General features: G+C 40.9%; 1 protein-coding gene across 7 annotated transcripts in view; it reads right to left on the bottom strand.

Moving 5' to 3' along the window:
• Positions 1-24,632, bottom strand: part of gab1 (GRB2-associated binding protein 1) — a 218,534-nt gene that overhangs the window by 34,707 nt on the left and 159,195 nt on the right. For 4 of the 7 annotated variants that reach the window (XM_078210911.1, XM_078210920.1, XM_078210938.1 and 1 more), the window contains exons 3-4: positions 19,063-19,276; positions 8,640-8,726 (exon numbers count right to left, since the gene is read on the bottom strand). In XM_078210911.1, coding sequence (XP_078067037.1) covers positions 8,640-8,726; positions 19,063-19,276 — 301 coding nt within the window. The remainder of the gene's footprint in view (positions 1-8,639; positions 8,727-19,062; positions 19,277-24,632) is intronic. The other 3 variants (XM_078210929.1, XM_078210948.1, XM_078210957.1) reach the window with 1 other exon arrangement.

Here is a 24,632-nt window from a genome sequence, read left to right as displayed (position 1 = left end):
TAACTTGCACGTCAAGTGCATAGGGCTGGTTCGCTCAATGGCCTGTGTACACCATATCGGTGCAAACAGCATGGGATTTGATCCATGTTCCAGCTAGGACGGATTTGGGACCTGCCTCTTTGTCCTGTCTGTGGTGGAGGTTGCCTTTGAACAGAAAGAAAAGGAGCTGCTTCAGGACACAGTGAAACAGAATAAAGTGAAGACCAATACTGGAAATTCTACTGGTGCAATCAACTGTACCTCCACCATATTCAGATTCCATACATTTCTATACAATTTGGCCATATGAACATACAAAATTGGAGAAGTAGACCATTCGGCCTCTCAAGCCTGCTCTGCCATTTGATAAAATCAAGGCTGGTCTGTTTGTGTTTCTAGTTCCACATTTCCATCTACCTCAGATAACCTTTGATTCTCTTGTCCAACAAGAATCTAACTACCTCCGCCTTAAAAGAAGTTAATGACCACATATTCTGAGGCAGAGGGTTCCTAAGTCACACAAACCTCAGAAAAACATTTCCTCATCTCTATCCTAAAGGGGCAACTCCTATTTTTAAAACATTGCCTCCTAGTTCTGGACTCACCTACAAGTGGAAGCATCCTTTTCCATGTCCACCTGGTCAATACCGTTCAGGATCTTGTATACTGCAATCAGATCCCCCTCACCTCTTCTAAACTCCAGTGGACACAAACCAGTCTGTCTAGCCTTTCCTCATAAGACAACCTGCTCATTCCAGGTACCAATCTAGTGAACGTCTGCTGAAGCACCTCCAATGCATTTACATTCTCCCTTTAATAAGGAGACCAAAACTGAACACAATATTTCGAGATGTGATCTCACCAATACTCTATAACTGAAGCAACATCCTTGCTTTCATGTTCAATTCTTCTTGTAATAAAAGATAGTGCTTTATCAGTCTTAATAATTACTTGCTGCTCTTGGATACAAACTTTTTGTGACTCATGCACTGGAACACCATGAATCCTCTACAGCCATTTCCATCTAGGTAATACTCTGTTTTCTTATTTTTCCTGCTAAAGTGAGCAACTTCACATTTATGCACCATCTGCCAGATTTTTGTCCATTCATGATCATGAAAATATACATCAATTTTGTGTGATAGTACAGAACTTGAGTATTGCTGTTTTGTCAAATCTTTTCGTCTTACTTTCAGCTGGACAGTTTTCATGAATACCAATGTAAGGGGAAGCAATGAATTAATACTGTATGAGAAGAGTGTGTTAATTGGTTGTTAAGTGATGCACGCTCCATGGCAACTTCTCCACCAATTAAAGTCCACTTGTCAACTAATCAGCACTCCACTCTCATACGGTATTAACTTGTTGCTTCCCCTTACATTGATGTTGTTGCAAAGTGTTCTGATGAGTGCAAGACAAAAAGCTTTGACAAAATAGTATTTTTTCAAGCAATACATCAAATTTGCTTTAATCACTGTTATGTGCCATATTGGGAAATGTGGCAACAATTTAAAGGATGGAAACTAGAGTCTAGTCACATTTTAATAATGGAGATTGTGCAATTGTGACAGTTTAATCATAATTCTAGGAGCAAAGTAACACTTTATAGTTTCCAAACACAATGAAGTTCCAAAAAAGGTTTTGATCGCCGATAAATTTGGTTTTACAGCTGGGCTATAGACAGAAGCATCACTGCTAATGTCATCTTAGGCTTTGATACGTGGAGAACATCTGCTCCTCAGATTATCTTTGAAGCAATATGGCAGATATACTAAATCTGAATCCAACCTGGATAACCCTTTCAAAAAGCACCATTATCAGCATGCAACTCTCTCTCTCTTTCTCACATTAATTCTCAGGCTTTCGTCTTTATTAAATATGTCTCTTGGAAATAATTTAGAGAATCTTATCCCATTATGAAATTCATGTACATTATTCACGTCGAATTAAATGAATAGCTAATCTTTCGCAAGGCAGTTTAACGAGTTCAACTGGTCCTTTAAGTGTTCTTTGTTGGACACATTCATGGTCAAAGACCATGATATGGCACACCAAAGAATTGAAGTTATTTGCTTGATTGGATTTTCTGACATGGAGCGCGAGGAAAAGATAAAAGAACAAAAATCGTATTTCTACGAATCGCCATGACATTATGAGAGAACATGTCAGACTGCACAGCAGCATTTTCATGAAAAGACAAAAGAAATGGAAAATCACAGAGGGCCAGTCAGAATCTGTGGAGATAACAGACCCTCTTTCACCTGAAACACTAAATTTAATCCATTCTCCCCGGAGCTGACTGGTCTGCAGTGTCTTCCCAGCCTTTTCTGTTTTTGATTCAGTATCTGCGCCATTTTGTTTTTACTCGCGTTCTCAAGGAGTTTGATCCAAACAAACAGAATCACAGAATTGTTGTGGCACAGAAGGAGGCCATTTGTCCCATCATGTCTGTACTACCACTCATGTGGCTCTCCGTCTGAGCAACTCGCCTGGTTCCAATTCCCCACCTTCTTCCCGTGAACATTCTTCCTTTTCAGATAGTAGTCTAATTCCCTTTTGAATGTTTGAATTAAACCTGCCTCCACCACGCTCTCAGGCAGTGCATTCCAGACCCGCTTAGTGAACAAGCTTTATCTCAGATCATTTTTGCTTCCTTTACGAATTATTTTAAATCATAGAAATCCTACCGTGCAGAAGGAGGCCATTCGGCCCGTCAGGTCTGCACTGACAACAATCCCAACCTAGGTCCTATCCCCATAACCCCACATATTTACCCCGCTAGTCCCTCTAACCTATGCATCCCAGGAGACTAAGGGGCAATTTAGCATGACCAATGCACCTTACCAGCATGCCTTTTGGACTGTGGGAGGAAACCGGAGCACCTGGAGGAAACCCACGCAGACACGGGGAGAACGTGCAAAACTCCACACAGACAGTGACCCAAGCTGGGAATCGAACCCAGGTCCCTGGAGCTGTGAGGCAGCAGTGCTAACCACTGTGCCAACGTGCCGCCCATAAATCTGTGTCCTCTTATTCCTGATCCTTTCATGAATGGGAACAATCTCTCCATAGGAGTGTGGCTGGTACAGAGTGTAATTACTGCGGGTTTGGACACTGATTTAAGGTGTTTGACACAAGAACCAAAGGTGGGACGAGGGAAAACATTTTCATGTAGCATATGGTTGGGATAATATGAAATGCACTAGCTAAGAGTGGCGTGGGCAGAGTCAATTGGAGCTTTCAAATGGGAATTAGATTAGATCTGAAAAACTGTCCAGGGTTATGGGGAAAAGCCAGAGAAAGGTGACTGGCTGAGTTACTCTTGCAGCGTGCTGGCACAAACACAACAGGCTGATTAGCCACCTTTTGTGCTATAGCCATTCTATGATTCTGTAATATGCAAATATAACTCTCAACTTCTGGTAACTGCAATAAAACCTGTAATGGCATAATGTGGTCGACGAGCTGTGCAGACAGGTCCACAAAAAAAGTGACAAATATTGGTCCATTTCTTTTTAAATGTTTTGGGTTTCCATGAGTAATTTATACCTCAATCCATCCACACACTAACATCTTGCTCATTCATTATTTTTACATGTTGAGTGATTCAGTGATCATCTCTCATTGAAACAAAATATCTCACGTAACTAGACTTATCATATTTTTCCATAGTTCAAATAACTAAGTATGTGATCTTAAAAAAAGCCCCAAATCAAAAGTAACCTAGATGGGAAGCCTTATGCTATTTATCTTAAGGCAGCTTTTTGGTTACCTTGAAAATTTTGAAATTTAACGTCTGCAAAGGTGTACAGATTTGTTTGCTGCTCTCAAAGTTGATTGCTGCAACGCTAAACATCAGTATGACAGGCAGATTACTAATGCCAACTCCAAAAATTGGATTTATGAATCCACAACCATTGGCAATCTGCACATTGGAGCCTAGGCAGTGACTGTTGGACACCCACCCAACCTGGTCCACAGTTACAAGTGGTTCACTGCTTTCCACATTGACAATTCCATTCTTGCTCTCTCCAGCCCATTAACAAGCTCATCAAGAAGCTCAACAGGCTGTTAATTAGAGGCAAGCTGGTTCCCACCTCCTTTCCACTCCCCCACCTCACCTTCACTCTAAAAATTGGAGTGCATCAAGCAGGCATTATCAAGCAGGAATGCCTTCCAGGGTTGCCATTTTCAAATTGTTCTCCACCCTGCCAGCAACTGAAAATACAGCTCGTGAACTGTTACAAGGATCGGCAATATCCTTTACTCAGTTTTAAGGTGGTGAGATAACCCCACATCCACCTAGGCTACCATCAAGTAAGCATTAAATTAGGATACCTTGTTCAATTTCCATCCTCTTAACTAATTCTCCTCCTTTTGTTTGACTTCTGGGATTCTGTGAGGTCTTACTTTTATTGTCAGTACAGCTGGTGCCACTAGCACACATCGGATTGCCCTTGTCCTCCTGGGTTGAGATGGAAATACATCAAAGTCTAGTCCACATCCTGTACCTGTCCATACTGATCTTCAGTCAGTTCACCAGAGAGGTAAACTCTTCTTTGCATTCTCTGTATCTTGGCGTCAGGTTCCCTAGTAGTTTCTCCACCACTGATATGCCTCTCTCTCTCTCAATAGCTTAAAGATGTTTGTGTGGTAGGTCTGCTCAGGATTCCTTCTCTGAAGGTGTTTGATCTTTATAGTACACCATCTATAGCATCATAAGGTTCTTGCCACAAAGCAAAGGCCTTGCTTTCCTGTTACTGCGCAAGAGTAACCACCTTGATCCACTCCCTCACCTTCACTATGTGTTCAACAATATTTTTGGAGAGTTTCTCTTTAGCAGTGTCAAGGATTCTGCAAGACTATTGCCCACACAACAGGTCACCAGGGAATACTCCATTAAAGACTTAAGCACCCCCCTAACGGCAAGCACGGTTTAAGGCACTAGGGTAACCCAGCTTTCCAAGTCCTTTTTGATCACCTTTCCTTTGACATACACTTGAGGGTTTCACTGAACTTTCCACAAGGCCATTGTTCTGAGGACTGACATGGAGGTCCTTAGCTCTTAATACAAAACGAGGTACAAAAGTCTTTAATCAGTTTGGACACAAAGGGACTAGCTGGCTTGTTAAGATCTCCTTTGGGTTCCCTAACTGTAGAACACCTACAATTCACCCAATAAGATTTTAGAGGTTGTGTTATTCAGTGGAATTGCCTTAGGACATCTTGTTGGCATAGTCAATGGCTGACAAAATATACTGATGTCCTCGAGACCACTAGAAAGGTCAGCACACTCGGTCCATAATGATAGTTTCGAAGAGCAACTTAATTGTTGACTTTGACAGAGTTGACTACACCATCTTACTCCAATGCAAGTCCACTATCGTCCAGCTGAGGGTGACTGCACTCATTGGTCTCAATTCTTATCTATCTAATTGTAGTCAGAGTGTAATCTGCAATGGTTTTTCTCCCTGCTCTGTTACATCTGTTATGCCCCAAGGATGTATACTTGGAACCCCCCCTACCTCGCATCTGCACGCTGCCCCTGGCAATATCATGGAGAAAAACAACATTAGTTTTCACGGTATGTTGATGACAACCAGCTCTACCTCACCACCGCCTCTCTTGTCTTCTCCACTGTTGTTAAATTACAGACTGCTTATCCACCTTCCAGGACTGAAATAGCAGAAAATTCCTCCAATTAAATACTGGGAAGATTGTAACTATTGTCTTCGGTGGCAACTTCATTCCCGAGCTACCAATTCCATCCCACTCTCTGGCAACTGTTTGAGACTGATTAGTCTGTTCACAACCTGTTTGACCTCGAGATGAGCTTCTGATCACATACCTGCTCCATCACTAATACTATTTCTACCTCATCTGCTCCTCTAGACCTGACAATTCAAATACACTCCTAGTCAGCCTCCCACTTTCTACACACTGTAAAGTTGAGATAAGCTAAAACCCTGCCGCCCGTGTTCTTGCTTGCACCAAGTCCTGTTCATCCATCACCCCTGTTCTCACTGATCTAAACTGGCTCCCTGTTAAACAACGCCTTGATTTTGAAAACTTTCTTCCTGGTTTTCAAATCTGTCCATTACCTAGCCCCACCCTTTTTCTGTAAGCTCCTCCACCGTAACCCCCATGATATCTGTGCTTTCACAATTCTAGGATCTTGAGTATTCCCCGTTTTAATTCCTCCATGAATGATTGCTGTGCCTTTAGCTTCCCAAGCCCTAAACTCCAGAATTTCCACCCTAAACCTCTCTATTTCTCTTTTTTCTTATAAGATGCTCCTTAAAATCTACCTCTTTGCCCAGGCTATTGGCCATCTGCCCTCATGTCGCCTTATATGGCTGAGTGTCAGATTTTATTTCACTTCTGTGAAGCACATTGGAATCATTTCATTGTTAGATGTACTGTATAAAAACAAGTTATTAGGTTAGGTGCATGACCCGAACAGGCGCCGGAGTGTGGTGACTAGGAGAATTTCACAGTACAAAGAACAAAGAACAATACAGCACAGGAACAGGCCCTTCGGCCCTCCAAGCCCGCGCCGCTCCCCGGTCCAGGATTGAATCCTGAATCCAGGATCCCCGCCCAATTTTCCAGCCTATCTACATACCAATATCCTATCCACCGAGCTGTCCCTCACAGCTACGATGCTTTGTTCATTACAACCTATTAACTCACCCCCACCCCCCCATTCCAGACCATGTGATCTCCAGGGAGAGGCGAAAACCCAGAGTGAAAAACCCCAGGGCCAATATGGGGAAAAAAAATCTGGGAAATTCCTCTCCGACCCCCTGAGGCGATCGAAACGAGTCCAGGAGATCACAATGGCCCCGATCGGAAAATGCTTCCCAACCCTAGTCATTTCCACTTCCACTTCCACCATATGAATTCCCTGCCCCCGAGACAGGTTCCCAACTATCCGCAGTCTCGCTCTGTACTGGCACCAGCAAGATGATCATAGAATGAAGCCTTGAAACGAGAAACAAGGAACAATTAGACCGCGCCGCTCCCTGGTCCAAACTAGACCACTCTTTTGTATCCCTCCATTCCCACTCCGTTCATATAGCTGTCTAGATAAGTCTTAAACGTTCCCAGTGTGTCCGCCTCCACCACCTTGCCCGGCAACACATTCCAGGCCCCCACGACCCTCTGTGTGAAATATGTCCTTCTGATATGTGTTAAACCTCCCCCCCTTCACCTTGAACCTATGACCCCTCGTGAACGTCACCACCGACCCAGGGAAAAGCTTCCCACCGTTCACCCTATCTATGCCTTTCATAATTTTAAACACCTCTATTAAGTCTCCCCTTATCCTCCGTCTTTCCAAGGAGAACAACCCCAGTTTCCCCAATCTCTCCTCATAACCAAGCCCCTCCATACCAGGCAACATCCTGGTAAACCTCCTCTGTACTCTCTCCAAAGCCTCCACGTCCTTCTGGTAGTGTGGCGACCAGAACTGGACGCAGTATTCCAAATGCGGCCGAACCAACGTTCTATACATCTGCAACATCAGACCCCAACTCTTATACTCTATGCCCCGTCCTATAAAGGCAAGCATGCCATATGCCTTCTTCACCACCTTCTCCACCTGTGACGTCACCTTCAAAGATCTGTGGACTTGCACACCCAGGTCCCTCTGCGTCTCTACACCCTTTATGGTTCTTCCATTTATCGTGTAGCTCCTCCCTACAGTAGCTTCAGTGCAGTGTTAATGTAAGCCTTACTTGTGACTAATAAACTTTATTATTGTTATTATTGAGTAAGGGACCAATACAGAGCCTAGATCCACATTTCAGTTCTTCAACTCCTAACTTATTTCAGTAACTACTTCTTTTGAGCCTCCCCTTTTATGCATAGCTGGCTTTCCAATCCAAGTACAATTATTTTTAAAGACTAGGTTCTTAAAGAGGCTGTACTCTTCTTCTGGGAATATCACCATCATCAACTTTCAGCGTCGATCAATTGGCTTCAATATTCGATTGAATATAGTACACAGACACTGAATATTTCATATACATGTAATATAGATACATAACATATGCATATATTTAGAATGTACATACCCTAAGTGCCAACTCTGATTAAGTCAACCACGTAAAAAGATATAGGTGACATTTTTTCCATCCATCATAACATTCAAAGATAATTCACTAATGCCTTATCTTGGAACATTACTTTAATTGCACTACAATATTTAGACAGGTTTACATATCATTGGATTCAGCTGTATTCAATATGTTTACCACCAACTTGTGAAAGTTAGAATCAATTCATGTCGTGATCCATTTCAACAAATTAGATTAGCGGATCATATAAAACATTTCTTCAAGGGTCTACATTGGTTAATGTTTGATTGACAAGGAAGTGCCATGCAACCTTTACCATCCTGGACTCAGGATTCACCAAGCACGAGTTCCACACCATGCCATTTCCCAAAACTCTTTGACATAATTTCACAAAAGCCACTGTAAAGAGTTAGTAGGAAGCAGATATATCAAGGTTAGAATTTCAAGCAGTGGCAAGAGTGTAGTTTGCAGAGTGGAAAGCCAAACCATTTCTGGCACACAGATCAAGTCTGAAATGCTGAGAACTGCATGCGGGTCCACATTTTCACTATAGACCCATTTGCAGTTCATTAAACTCACTGATTGTGAATCGGATGCTTTTTGCTTTCAAAATCTTCCAGCAGAAGATACTCGTCCCCCTCTTCTGTGGTAAAAGATGATGCTCGGCTATTTCACAGAGGAAATGGAAGATGACAACATAAAAAAAAGGCGTGGCTAAATCTAATTTCAGTGCAGAATGTAATAAAGATCTTAAACAAAAAGCAGCAGGCATTTATATGAAAGTGCCATCTTCCACTGAAATGCAGCTGATGACAAAGCAGCCAATTACAGAATATAATGAACTTTGCGCATATCCTGTCAAACTAGAATTGGTAAAAATCACAAACTGAATGAAGTATATAAAATTTGACCAAGGCACAGGCAAATAAGTGAATAAACTTGAAACATTAAATATACAACAGCTAATGTCCAACATACTTAAGTAACTGTGTTAAATATTTGTTTTGCAACAGCAGATTACTTTATTACTGTTCCCTTTAAGGGCCAGTGCCATAGATAAAACCAAGCTATAAAAGTGTTTCGCAAGAATGAAATAATACACAATTACTGGAAGCCAATTTATTTTAGTCATTTGGTAGTATGTAACTTGAGTATTGCTGAAAAGAAATACTATTCGTCTCATCAGGACAGTAAAAGAACAATTCACACTACATGAGAAGAGTGCTGATTCATTGGCAAGTAGACTCTGATTGGTAGAGGTGTTGCCATGGCGAATGCAGCAGAGTATTCTTTACATAAAAAAGGAGAATATTATGATATTGCTTGTGTATTCTCATTGTTCTACACTTTTCACAGGATATGTACTAGAAGAAGTGCACAGTTACTAGATAATTTTACACACCCAATGACCATTGTGATCAAATGAGCTGGATCAATTTACATTCTTCAATATTATTTACTGGTCTGCAGTCTTAGAACAGTCATGTTACAATGAGGAATACAAAATTTTGGCAAAGGCTACAATGTAAATACATTGAAATCTATATGTATGTCAACATATGTGAATGTATGTCAAGATCTATGTCGTTCTAGACATTTGATTGCCACTATTGAAGTCTGTTGGATTGTCTATGTAGTTTCAGGAATAGTTCATTCAGTATTTTTGTTTCCCCACCCCCCCTCCCCAATGCAAATTTTGCCACTCCAGGTGACTGCATCAGCCTGATTATATAATGGATGTTTGCAATCACATACGTTTTGTTCACATATTCACCTACAGAATGGTTACAGCACAGGCCTTTTGGCGAGTCTGTCATTTCTGTGTCAGCTTTCAGCAAGAGCAAACCAGATAAACCCGTCCTTTCCCCATAACCTTGAATGTTCTCTCTGAGGTGCTTATCCTTTAAGAGGCCAAATGGTATCCCTCACCATCCTCTCAGGTTTGAGCCATTCGCTGCATAAGTGTTTTTCCTTACGTTATTGTTGATTCTTTAGACAACCACCTTCGTGTCTTCTGGCACTTGACTGTCCCGTCAACAGGAACAATTTCTCTGTCTGCTCTATCCAGGCTCCTCATGTTTTTGAGCATTTCTATTATATCTTCTCTCAACTTTCACGTCTCATAGAACAACAACCCCAACTCCTCCAATCTATCCACATAACTCAAGTCCCCCATTTCCAGAGCCATTCTCGAAAAACCCCACACCCTTCCTAAAGTGCAGTACCTGGAACTGGACAAAATACTCCAGTTGAGGCCAAACCAATGTTTGATCTTAAAGGTTCATCATAAATTCCTTACTTTAGAACTCTATGTCTCTATTTGTAAAGCCCAGCATCCTTTAAACATTTTTAACCATGTTCTCAACCTCCCCTGTCACCTTCAATGATTTGGGCACACATACGCTAGTTCTCTCTTTTCCTGCATCCTATTTAGAATTGAATTCTTTATTTTATATTGCCGCTCCTAATTCTTCCTACCAAAATGCACCACTTCACACTTCTCTGCATTAATTTCATCCACTACATGTTATGCCGATTCCAGCAACCTGCTTCTTCAAGTCTATCACTGTCCTCTTCAGTTTCCACTAATTGTCATTGTAACTTTTGAAATTGAGCCCAGCACACCCTTAGAGTCTAGGTCATTAAAATATATCAAGAAAAGCAGTGGCCTTAGTACCAACCCCTGGGGAACCGCACTATGTATGTGCCTCCAGTTTGACAAATAAATATTAACCATTAAATCTGTTTCCTGTTACTCAGCCAACTTTGAATCCATGCTGTCATGTCCCTTTTATTCCACGTGTTTCAATTTTTCTGGGAAATCTATCATGTGGCACTTCATAAAACCTTCATCAACCATCTCTGACATCTCAGCAAAACAATTCAATCAAATTAGTTAAACTCAATTTGCTTTTGACTATTCCATGCTGGTTTTCTTAAATTCATCCACACTTGTCCAAGTAACTGTTCATTTTATTCCAAAGATCATTATCATCCCTAAAAGCTTTCCCACCACCATGGTTAAACTGATTGGCTTTAGTTTCCAGTCGGGGGTCCAACATTTGCAATTCTTCAGTCCTCTGGCACCATCTCTGTATCTAAAGAGTATTGGAAGATTAAGGCTAGTGCATCTGCAATTTCCAACCGTAATTCCCTCTGCATCCTCGATGCATCTAATCTGGTCCAGGTGACTTACTAACTGTTACTGCCTTATCAATCTTTAGCCCATCCTGTATCTCAATTACCTCCTCTTTCACTGATTTTGGCAACATCTCTTCCTTGATAGAGACAGTTGTACTCATTTAGTGCCTCAGCCATATCCCTCTGCTTCCATGCATAGATTCCCATTTTGGTCCTTAAACCGCCTCATCCCTTCTCTTTACCATCTTTTTACCATTTATATGCTTACAGAATCAAAGTTTAACATTTAAGAGTTAGAAATTTAACAGTTCATAAAACACAAATATGAATAAAGAAGGCTACCTGAACTTATTCAAAGAAATTCCTGCAGTTTATCGTCACAGGATCAAACTGTCTGTTATGACAATTGCTTTGGCTATATGAAATGCTTCTAGAACATTTGGAAAATGATAGATAGAAGATAATAGTAAGTTATTTGCAACAACTGAACTTAATCATGTGTTTATCATTATTTAATAGCATAATGACTTTTTAGATATGAATGTTTCTGGGGCGATTACAGGCAAATGTTGAACACACTTCTGTAGTATTGCTTATGGCAGTGGTTCCCAAACTTTTTTCACTGGGCTGCACTTTCGGAATAAAAATTTGCTCGCGCCACACCAAATTTTTTATTGCTAAGAAATACATTCTAAAACAAAAAAAACCCAACTCCTAGCAGTGCTTGATTCATAACATAGAACACAACAACTATATAATATCATGGGACATCCAGAAAGTATAAAACAATGCAGCTACATAAAAACATGATTCATTCCCAAAATATACTTATAGACGAGCCTCTTACATATGTAACCTTAAGTATACAAACTCAATAAGAGGTGTGAGCTTGTTTTTGTCGGGTAATCTCATTTATATTAGGTCTAATTTGAGACAAGCAAACCCTCATCTCCTCATCAACACAAAGAAGCCTTTCTCTTTTCTGGTCTTTGATATTTGTCAGAGCTGAAAATCCCTGTTCACAACAATATGTCGTGGAGAACTGTAGAAGAATAGCTAATGCTCTTGAAGAGATGCGTGGATACTGTTTCTGGTTGTATATCCAAAAAGAGTCCACTGACATACTCCCATGTTTCATTTTCAAGGTGCGATCACTCGAAATGCAGGCTATTTTCTCCTCCTCATCCAATGTCAAACCTGAACAGCTGGAATTCGCAAAGGGGTCTCTAACCCAGTCGAATTTTTGTGTAGACAACGATGGGAAGTAATGATCAATCTTTTCTACCAGTGTTGCAAGATGTTCCTGTATGAGGCCGTACAATTCATTGCTCGTTTTAAAACTTTTTACCAGTGGGAACATTGAGGTTATGTTGCATCGCTCTTCCGAGCCAGAGCTGAAGCTTTTTTTTGAACGCAGTTAGTTTGTCTGTAGTTGTGGGGATATTGTCATTGCGGCCTTGCATACTGGCATTGAGCACATTCAACCGGGAAAAGATATCAGCCAAATACGCCAGCTTTGCACACCAGTCATTGTCATCCAGTTGGTGGTACAATAGGTTCCCTTCTTGTTCCAAAAATTCTCTTAATTCGTTCTTCAGTTCCAACACCCGATTTAAAACTTTTCCACGGGACATCCAGCGAACCTCCGAGTGCAGAATTAGGCATTGATGTTTTAATTCCATGTCTTTGCAGAGTTGAGCAAATAACCGCGCCGTTAGTGATTTTGCTTTGATGAAGTTCACAATGCGCACAGTCTGATCTAGAACCAACTTCAAATTAGCTACAAGGGTCTTGGTGATTAATGCCTCTCTGTGTAAAAAACAGAGCTGATATTACATCTGGATTTTTCTGTTTGATGAGTGCCACCAAGCCTCTCACATTCCCTATCATACATGGCGCTCCATCCGTACAAATTCCAATACAAGAATCCCATGAAATCTCAACTTTTTCCAAATACTCAGACAAGGTTTGGATAATATATTGTCCTCTGGTATGTTTTTCAAGTTCCTTGCAAAATAGAAACTGTGTGATTATTTCGTCATTGTGAATGAATCTGATATAGGCAAGCAACTGTGCTTTTTCACTAATGTCGGTCGATTCATCAACTTGAATGGCAAATTTAGAATTCTTCATACTTTCGGAAACACGCTTCTCAATATTAGCTGACATATCAACTATTCTTTTGCGAATTGTATCATCAGACAAAGGAATTTCCATAACTTCTCGCTCAGCATCATCACCAAACAAAGTTTTCACAATCAAGCTGCAGGCAGGCTGAATCAATTTTTCAGCTATTGTATGTGGTTTTGTCTGTTGAGCAATCAATTCAGCCACTTGGTAAGATACAATCTGCATCTTATCTGAGACTGTCATTCGTTTTTCGAAATATGATCACTGGCATTTCTGCTGTTCCAAAAGCCTTTCAATATTGAACATCCTTGTTTGCCAGATTTCCATATTTTGACAACAGATGTCTTTTCATCTTGCTTGGGACCATATTGGAATTGGAAAGCTTCTCACCACAGATCAAACACACAGGCAGAGGTACGTTTTCATCTCCAGTCCATGTGAAACCGAGACTCAGATAGCTATCCATATATTGTCAACAAACTGCAGTGGAGTCAGACACTTTAGGAACATTTAAGCGGTTATTGGATAGGCACATGGAGCACACCAGGATGATAGGGAGTGGGATAGCTTGATCTTGGTTTCAGATAAAGCTCGGCACAACATTGTGGGCCGAAGGGCCTGTTCTGTGCTGTAATGTTCTATAAACTTTCTTTTTTGGAGGTTTGCTTGGGCCTGCTACTGGTGTAGAATTAAACGACCCTTCTTCAGCACTCTATTCGAACGGCGATTCTGGATCACAACGTGGACTCGGATTGTCCTCAGCATCACTTGATGCTCTTGCTCTCACTTTGGAAAAATATCTATCCATGTTTAAATGTTTGATTGTCCTTGAATCTTCCTGCCACACTTGCCATCCTCTCTCGCTGCACCAGTGTGGCGCGCCGCACCCTTTGGGAACCACTGGCTTATGGGGTAGTCAAACATTTGGAGTCCAGCTTAGTATTTAGCTGCTTTTTTTTCATTCATTTATGAGATGTGGGCATTGCCGGCTAGGTCAGTATTTATTACCTATCCCTAATTGCCTTTGAGAAGGTAGTGGTGAGCCGCCTTCATGAACCGCTGCAGTCCATGTTTTGTAGGAACACTCATGGTGCTGTTAAGGAAGGGAAACCCAGGATTTTGATCCAAGTGACAGTGAAGTAACAGCAATATAATTCAAAATCAGGGTGGTGTTTGACTTGGAGGGGAACTTGCAGCTGGTGGTGTTCCCATACATCTGTTGCCCTTATACTTTTAGGTGGTATAAGGTTACAAGTTTGGAAGGTGCTGATGAAGGAGCCTTGATGAATTGCTGCTGTGTATTTGTACATAGCACACGCTGCTGCCACTGTGCGTCAGTGGTGGAGGGAGTGAACGTTTAAGCTGGTGGATGGGGTGCCAATCAAGTAGGTTCCCTTGTCCTACATGTTGTTGAGCTTCTTGAATGTCATTGGAGCTGCATTCACCCAGGCAATAGGACCAGAACCAATGGTCCAGTTATCAAATTAAAGAAATGATAACAACTAACAGGCAGCTGCAGACAGGGGAAGGTTATAAACTTTAGATTCAATATCAGTGTTCTCTTTTCTTTGTCAGAATGTTGTTTTGAATCTTCTTGCTTCTATAACAGATGCATTCTAATGCAGCACTTTGCACTAGCTGCTGTTCATATTAGGAACATGGAAACAGAAACTAGAAGCAGGATTAGGCCATTAGGCTCTTCGAGCCTGCTCCGCCATTCGGCCCTTTGAGCCTGCTCCGCCATTCATTACAATCATGGCTGATCCTCAAATTCAATATTCCGATCCTCCTGTCCCCCCCATACCCCTTTAGCCCCAAGAGCAATATCTAATATTTTCTTGAAATCAGACAACATTTTTGCCTCAACTAATTTCTGTAGTAGTGAATTCCACATATTCATCACTCTGGCTGAAGAAATTTCTCCTCACCTGAGTTCCAAAAGGTTTACCCCTTATCCTCAAACTATGACCCCTAGTTCGGGACTCCCCCACCATCGGGAAATTCTTTCTGAATCCACCCTGTCTAACTCTGTTAGAATTTTATAAGTTTTTATGAGATTCCCTCTCACTCTTCTAAACTCCAGTTAATATAATCCTAACCCATATGACAGACCTGCCATCCCAGGAATCAGCCTGGTAAACCTTCGCTGCACTCTCTCTATAGCAAGAACATCTTTTCTCAGATAAGGACACCAAAGCTACACACAATATTCCAGGTGTGGCCTCACCAATGCCCTATAGAATTGTAGTAAAATATCCCTATTCCTCTACTCAAATCCTCTCGCTATACAAGAGGATGCAATGTTTTACAAATAATATTGTACAAGGCAAAAAACAGATAGTGTTCTTCTACAAAATTGAAGTATGTGTTGTTTTGAAGTTACAAAGCTTGTAAGAGCAGTGAGGTAAACACTGGGGGGGGGGGGATACAGATGTCAATTACGAGATTTCAAACACCATAACTAGATTCTCAGTTTCTGCAGGGATCCATTGTATTTCAATTGAAAAATAATAAGTCTGTGACACTGATGTGCGAAAGAGAAATTAGGAAAACAAAGTGCAAAAATGGCATATTAAATGTTAAAGGTATGGTAAAATAGAAAGATGCTGGTAAATGTTGAGAAAATCTATAAATACTCAATTTACAGGTCATGTGTCCTAAAGGCTGTGTTTCAATTGCTTTATTTTATACTAATTGTTCTGTCAAATGTTTAACTCGCATAACATGGTGAATAAATTCAATATAAATGCATTTCTAAAACATCTTTTGAAACATTAGTTCTAAGCATTAAAGAATAAAAGCTGCAAAACCATACAGAATATAGTTGCCATGACAGTTCTGAAGAATCTAGTGCAGGTACAATTCTGCACTTCCATCAGCTCTGCCCTTGTCATGGTTCTACTGGCCCAGTGCCATCATGCAGTACCAATGTCATGATCCTTGTCCTTAGATTAAAACCCTTCCATGACATCATTCAATCATGCCAAAATAATAGAACCATACATACACTACCTATTCTTCAGTGCAGATTTTTGCTTGTACCCTGCTTTTTCTGCAACTTCATTAAAGACCAATCTTTCTGTGACCAGGCTCCTGGCAACTTAGTCTCACTCAGGTCTGATTATTAGCCCGTCTCCAGAACTGGAATACAGCATTTTTAACATATAAAAAAGCTGACACTTCATAGAATCACTGGAGACTCTGACAGTGAGGACACGTGTCCAGTCTTTTTCTTTCCTGGTTATCCCCCTCTCAATTTTTGCAGTCTCTTCCTTTCTGCATACTTACTTCCTCTTTAAACTTCATATTTCAAATAACCTCTGCTGATTCACTCCACTCTTGTCCGCGTGACAGTGGTCTTCTTCCGCATTCATTTTAAGTGGTTACCACACTTGGCTACATGCCCCAAGCTTTTGACAAATGATGGGGTATTTTTGCTGCAGGCTTCAGTATTCTCCATCATCCCTAAATCTGCCTCAGTTAACACACTCTGTATTAAATGATCCATTCATTACAATCGTTCGACAGTTCCATGTCTTCATGCTCACACATGCCCTGGATGATAGCAAATCTTCTGACCCATTCCCAGTCACTAGTGGAGTTAAACAGGGCTATGTGCTGGCACCAACCCTCTTCAGCATGTTTTACATTGCCATCCTGTGGTCAGATATTGCATGGATGGAAGCTGCTGAACCCGAGACAACTCCAGGCAAAGACCGAGGTCTCCAAGGATGTCCTTTGTGATCTCCTGTTTGCTGTTGACTGCATTAGCTGCCGGTTCAGGGCTGGTCATGCAAAGTAATCTGGACTTGTTCTCCAATGCATGCCACAGCTTTGGCCTGATAATTAGCACAAAGAAAATTGAAGTAATGCACTAGCTTGTTCCAGGAAAGCCCTATCTTGAGATAAAGATTTCAGTCCATGACCAAATCTGTCAGCAGCCGACATGTTCATTTATCTCAGCAACACACTCTCAAGCTGTTTATATTGATGACAAGACACATGCAATAATTTCCCAAAGCATTTGTAGCCTTTGGCAGACTTTGATCATCAGTTTGGGAATGAAGAGGAGTAAAGTCTGCCTACTATAGAGCAATAGTCCTGCTTACTCACTCTTTGCATGCCAAACTTGGACTGTGGACCAGCCAAAAAGCTCAACTACTTTCACTTGACCTGCCTTTGGAAGCTTCTGCAGATTAGATGTCAGGTGTTCACCCAAGCTGGCATGCCAAGCATCAATGCCATATTGAGACAGTCACAACTGTATTTGGCCGGTCATGTAGCCAGAATATCTGACACTTCTATGGAAAGCTAGAGTCTGGGGTGCGCTCTCATGGTGGCCAAAGGAAGCACTACAAGGACACCCGAGGCTTTGCTTCGGAGTTTTGATATTGATTTGAGTCCTTGGAGGAACTTGTCCAGGATCCCTGCATCTGGCATAATCAAACAAAAAATGATGCAGCCTCCTTTGAAAGCAAGTTCATATCAGAGGTGGAGAGAAAACGCAAGAAGGGGAAATTCTGAACCAGCAACTCATCCAAAGTTCAATCATCTATCTGTCCTATATGCAGCAGAACCTTCTGGCAGAGATCAACATGTGCAGTCACATACATTCCCTCTGGAACACCACCAAACATCTCAAATGATGAACCAGGTAATCTTCATAAGGCAAACAGCACAAAAAAGAAGTTTTAAGTGTTCCAGAGATTTTCTTTTATCTGTAGCAATTATTGTGGCTTTGAAAGAGAGCTGGGTAACTGGTTGCACGTCCCACTTCTAATCTCTTTTGTTTATTGACATTTGGAAATCTGGCTGGGATAAATCTTTTCATTCCTGCGGAGATATGCATTCCAATGAAACACAGTGGTATTGTTGTGACCAAGTTTCATCCGGAGACCATTTTCACTAATAAGTTAGGGTTAGGAATCTGTGCAATTTGGATGAAAGAATTGTTTTGTTCTGTATTGCTGGACACTCAGAACTAGAGTGAGGCACTTTTAAAAAACTTCAGTTTCAATGGTAATATGATTCTAATAAGTTAATTTAAAGAAAATGTATACAGGTATAAAGTTTGATGAAGAATAGGGGATTAAAGACTGAATTAAGGAAATCAGGTAATCAACAGAGTGAGAGATTTTGGAAAAGAGACAGAGCTTGGGAGTAACAGCATCAAAGATGCAAAAACTGAACAGAGGATAGGTAAGGACAGTTTCACCTCCCAGTTTTCTTCTCCTTTGACCAAGCAAACATCATTCTCTTATTTTCAACTATATCATATTGGTCACAGTTTATGTAAGTTAGCCAGGCAACAAACTAAATCCATCAATAAAACAGGGCACAACCATAAAAGTCAACTTTCTGCATTTTTTCAGCATCTCTAGATAATAATATTTGATAGCTCCTACAACATTGCAAGCGATAAGCATTAGAGACCCAGTCCTGATATCAGTGGTCAAAATGCAACAGAGGAACTTGCCTTATACCTAAATCAATTGAAAACTCAATTCCAAACCACAAAAAATAAGTAGCCTTAGTAGAACTTTTTTTAAAATTACTTCAATTCAAGGGTATCAATGACCACTGACAAAAAGTACAACTTCTATTCATATTTCATATGAATAATATTTCAGTTATACAAATTATGAAGTTGTGTCAGGATTTCAGATTAAGCAGTGTGGCCCTAATGGAGTTTATAAATGATACTGCAACTCTTCCCAAGTACTCATCTTACCTAGTAGGTTCAGGCTTTTTGCTTTCACAGTTGGCTAGCCACAGATAATCCTGTGGATCTTCCTGGCTGGATAACGATGCCAGACGTCGCACGCTGATGGGCTGATAGGGGGGAGGTAGCGAGCCCATGGAAACTGCTGACCGTACAGGAGGCTGTACAGAAAGAGGTACCTCAGTACCAGCATTACCAGAGGGATTTGATGGTTTAACAGCATCTATAATGGCACAAAAAAAGAGCAGTGTTATCAATAAATGTATTGAAATAAAAAGGACCGTAACAACAATATTCAACTTTTAATGGCACAGACTGAGAACAGGGCAGGGATTGGATCAATATTTGAAAATTGAAAGAATTGATCAATCTACAAATAAATTCAGATTGTGGCAGCAAGTTCTGAAGTATTCCAAAATGCTAACAGCTTCACTAAATTGCTACCCATATGAAAAATTAAACCAAATGCACTAGAACTGTTAATTATACAGCACTGTATTTCAGCGCAATGGCAAACCGCAGAGCAATACTGCTGTGTTTCACTAAAAGATTTATCGACATTTTCTCTGGAGCTCAAAATGGGTAAAAGATTACAGAATAAATTTTTGTTACAGATGTCAAATACTTCCTTATGTGAATTTTGTGGCTGGAAAAATGTGGACATTGTTGGAAAAGAGAAGTTCTCTAATTTTTTTTTAAAAATCCTATTTCTCTAATCATTCTTAGTAACCCAGCAAGACCCTGGAATTGTGCTCTCACAAACTAGAATGAGATATTGGACACCATTGTGGGGAAGTTCTTTCGGAAGGCAAGATAATATTTTGAATGTTAACAAAGCTGATGCAATAGTGAAACTATTCAGTCTCTTAAACTTTCCTTGCACTTCCCCCACACTGCCCATCAAAAATACCATTTGTTGAACATCTTGGCAACAAATTTCCATAAGCAGCAAAACCAGCACTGAACCAAAATATATATTTGTGAGATTGGCTTGAACACAGAATCTGAATATGTTAACAACCCAGCTAACAGATTAATGACTTAGAAATTGTGTCTCGCCTTGGTGCCACATTTAGTTTCTAATGGGACATTTCTAACTCCAGATAACAGGTGGAAATTGCATTTTAAGACATCACTAAAGTGAATGTTAGTCATTTTGTAGTACAAAATTTGAGTATTGTTGAAAAAGGACATTTTGTCGAAGCTTTTTGTCTCATCAGGACAATCGCAAGAATACCACCGTCAGGGGAAATTACAATTTTATACTGTATGAGAAGAGGGTGCTGATTGGTTGGCAAGTAAATTTTGATTAGTAGAGCCATTACCAGTGAGAATGCACCAGTTGATAGTGACTGACAGTTAACTGCCAAGCATTGTTATTAATTTAAACAAGGTTGTTTGGACTCTGATTGGTCAGGACATTGCGCTTTGGAATGAGCCAGCAAATGGCTATAATTTATTTGTTTAGTTGAAATGTGTGTAAATGTTCTCTCCACAAGGAGCAGGGTCCTGCATATTAATATATGTAGCTTCCAGTACACTCAAATGGACCACACTGAGCCCGACTGACAATCTTTAACTAGTTGTAAGCGTAATTTTTGCACGTTGACAATTATTTAACAAATGTCGTCCAATCGCAGGATCACATCGAACGTTGGACAGTCTGTTTTGCGTTTTATCTAAGCCACGTGTCATCATATCAAACAGCATGTCCCTTTCACTCTTTGCAACGTGCAAAATATAGACCGTACCAAGACAGCCCATGCTTGCAAAATGCTAGTTAAGCTCAGAGCCATGGGGCTTTGAGCATAGCTAGGCACTCAAACTATCGAATGCCTTTTGGAAGTCTGAGAACATAACTTTGTGGGATTAACTATAGTGCATTTAACTGCCTCAAAAAAACTTAAGGCAGTTGGCCATGAAGGTTCTTCCTCATCTAAAACAGTGTTTTAATAATGCTTTATCACTCTTCTGAAAACGAACATCATGTTAGCCTGTTTCTACTCAAGTGCTATCTCCTTGGCGTCCATTGACGCTATTAAAACAATTTGCAGTGCTTCACAAATCTCTCTAGTCTCACTCAATACTCTGGGACCATCTAGTCCTGGGATTTCAGTTTTCCCAAAACATCAACTCCTTGAGAACCAAACTCCGAAATAAGCCTTTGCACAAGTAACTTCACCTCTTTTTTCCCTTTTTAACACGTTAACCCATTTAGGATCAGGTTTGTTGAGTCTGAGCTTGCTGATCTCATGATGGGGGCAGGGGGCGGCGGCGGCGCTGGAAGGGCAGTTGGTAGATTTTAATGCAAGCAAGCGTGTGGGTTGGATGTGGGTAGAGTTAAGATCTGGAAAAATATGTGAGTGTATTAGGAAGCCAGCTCCTATTATACAGCATGGTGGCATAATGGTTAGCACTGCTGCCTCACAGCGCCAGGGACCCGGGTTCAATTCTGGCCTCGGGTGACTGCATGTGTGGAGTTTGCATGTTCTCCCCATGCCGTCCGGGTGTTCCGGTTTCCTCCCACATTCCAAAGATGCGTGGATTAGGTTGATTGGCCATGCTAAATTGCCCCTTAGTGTCAGGGGGACTAGCAGGGTAAATATGTGGGGTCGCGGGGATAGGGCCTGGGTGGGATTGTTGTCGGTGCAGTTTCAATAGGCCGAATGGCCTCCCGCTGCACTGTAGGGATTCTATGATTCTAACTGCAATACACAAAGCTGCATATACCCTACCCCTTTAACAGAGATGGGCGTGTCAATTTCAATATGTTAATTGCTCAATTATAATGATATTAACATGGCTTTTGAAAATTATTTGTGGGAGAGTGGAATTCCTGGAACAAAATTGTGAAAGTCAGGAGAAGATACAAAGACAACATGACAGGGAAATATACCACTAAATTTGCCTCACAGCTGTTTTCTTGCCCGCTTGTATGAAAGGCTTTATTGAAAACACTTGTGCTTGGAGATTACTTTTGAAGGTGTCTGTAGATTAAAGTTGATCATGCCCATAAACATTTGTAGTTTGGTGATATTCCTGGATGGCACGAATTCTATTTTGGCTTTTGTCTTCTGCAGCGATTCCTTTTCTGGGCTCTTACAGACCTCTCATCGCATTGAGGGAGCTGTTACTAAAAGCAGCTCCTTGAACATCTGGACTCTATTTTGTGAATTCCTCCTTTTGTGCTCCCAACTACAGCAAATTGCATGCGTTTGGAGTGTCCCTTTAATGTCACTTCAAGCGGGTTGACATCTTGCCAAATGGTAACGAAACCCAGAAATACGGTAATGTAGCATCCCCATTTAAAAGTCACCGACATGCATGCTGCACCCACTTACAAGCTTTCTATGCCCTACTGGATCCTACTCTCAGCTCTCAACATGCTGCAGAGTTAAAATCCAGCTTTGCATTTGTCTTACATACGCAGTATTAACACTTAAAAGTTTGTCGTCTACTGAAATATTAATAAACTTCCTGTTTGGTACATTTATTTCATTCTTTTAAAAATTTCTTTTGTGTCCTCATCTTACAACCAAATCCCAAGATTGTTTTAAATTTGCAGCAACTTTACCCGTGGTTTGCATGACTGAAACTTCTTGGGCCATTTAAGAATGCTAGATTAAGGTGAGCACTAGCTTTCATGGCTGGTCTTACACATTTGAGTCATGAAACAGTCATGCATTACATTTACCAACTCTAACTCCAAACCTCCTGAGAATCCAATTTATGTTCGGTTGGTTGAAGTTTCCGTTTCCAATTACATTCCCATTTCTCAAGGACTCTATCTCTTCACAAAGCAATCTATCCTCCTCGTGCTGACCTGCTGCTCTTTAGAAAATCCCAAGCATTAGCCTGGATCTTTTTCCCATTGGAAATTTCTATCCTAAAGTGGTTCTTTATGTACCTCATTTCCTCCCATAGGATCAACTTATTTTATGCTCCAATTGACCCTGACATATATGACGACATTGCCTCTTTTTCTGTCCGTTCTCCGTACTCAATACCCCAAATGTTAAATTAATTTCCATCCTATGGGTTTACCATATTTCTGATGTTCCCACCATATTTTGTTTCCAATTGCCATGAACAGTTCCACACTTACATTTAAACTGCTTCTAATATTCAAGTTTAATCATCTTACTTTGATTTTCTTCCTTTTATTATGCTAGTTTTTTCCCTGCTGGACTAAGGTACATGTATATATTGCTGGGTCCCTGTAATCAGTACCTGTTGACTACCCTCTACCCTACTATCTTTCCCACCTGTAATCTGATTACTTATCCTCTCACTCTCAAAACCCCCCCAGCTCCCCTGTACCTTCATCTACTTTTTTTACTTTGAAAATATTCCCAATTATTTATGACTTGTTTTGTCACCAGATAGTCAGCCTTCATTTAACACCTCCAATTATGTTGGTGAAGTCCCTCCTTTCCTAAGCTCTACAAGGTCAATTTTCCTTTAGGTGCTAAAGAACCTCGAAGGTGGCCAAGATGGGGGCCTTAGCTCAAACGTTGGTTTAACTTGCATTGATAGCAAGATGTTACCTTAAATTTTATTTATAAGTGACACAAGTAGGCTTACATTAACACTGCAATGAAGTTACTGTGAAAATCCCCTCGTCGCCACTCTCCGACGCCTGTTCGGGTACACCGAGGGAGAATTTAGCATGGCCAATGCACCTAACCAGCACGTCTTTCAGACTGTAGGAGAAAACCAAAGCACCCAGAGAAAACCGACGCAAACACAGGGAGAATGTGCAGACTCCGCACAGAGTCACCCAAGCCGGGAATCGAACCACTAGCCACAGGGCTATAATTTCTCGGATTGTCTCTTCTGCCCTTCTTAAACAGAGGAACAATGTTACCTACTCTACAATCCTCCGGTACCTCACCCGTGGCTAAAGGGCATACAAAGATTTTGGCCAAGGCGTCAGCAATTTCTTCCCTCGCCTCTTAGTATTCTGGGGTAGACGCTATCTGGCCCTGGGGACTTGCCTACCTTAATGTTCTTCAAAACCTCCAATACCGCCTTCCTTTTTATCTCAACATGCACTAGAATGTCAACATCCTCCTTTCTGCACTCACCATCCACCAAATCCTTCTCCTTTGTGAATACTGATGCCAAGTACGCGTTAAGGACCTCACCCACCTCATCTGGCTCCAAACACAAATTCCCTCCACTGTCATTGAGTGGACCCATTCTTTCCTTAGCTACTCTCTTCCTCTTTATATACGGATAAAAAGACTTGGGATTCTCCTTAATCCTGCTGCCTTCCAAAGCTTTTTCCTGCTATCTTTGTATTCCTCAAGAGTCTGATCTGTTTTTAATTTCCTGAAATTTATGTATGCCTCCTTTTTGTTCACTAAGCTCACAATCAGGGTTCCTGAATCTTGCCATCTTTTTCTTTCATTTTTACAGGGACATACTTGTCCTGAATTGTTAACAACTGACTTTTAAAAGACTCCCACATATCAGATGTGGATTTACCCTCAAACAGCTGCCCCCAGTCTACATTTCCTAGCTCCTGCCTAATACTATCGTAGATAGCCTTCCCACAGTTTAGTACTTTCATTCTG

This window comes from Mustelus asterias, chromosome 1 (assembly GCF_964213995.1).
Source record: "Mustelus asterias chromosome 1, sMusAst1.hap1.1, whole genome shotgun sequence".
Classification (NCBI taxonomy): domain Eukaryota; kingdom Metazoa; phylum Chordata; class Chondrichthyes; order Carcharhiniformes; family Triakidae; genus Mustelus; species Mustelus asterias.
The sequence above is the reverse complement of the archived record's forward strand: the minus strand, read 5'-3'. Positions and strand labels throughout refer to the sequence as shown.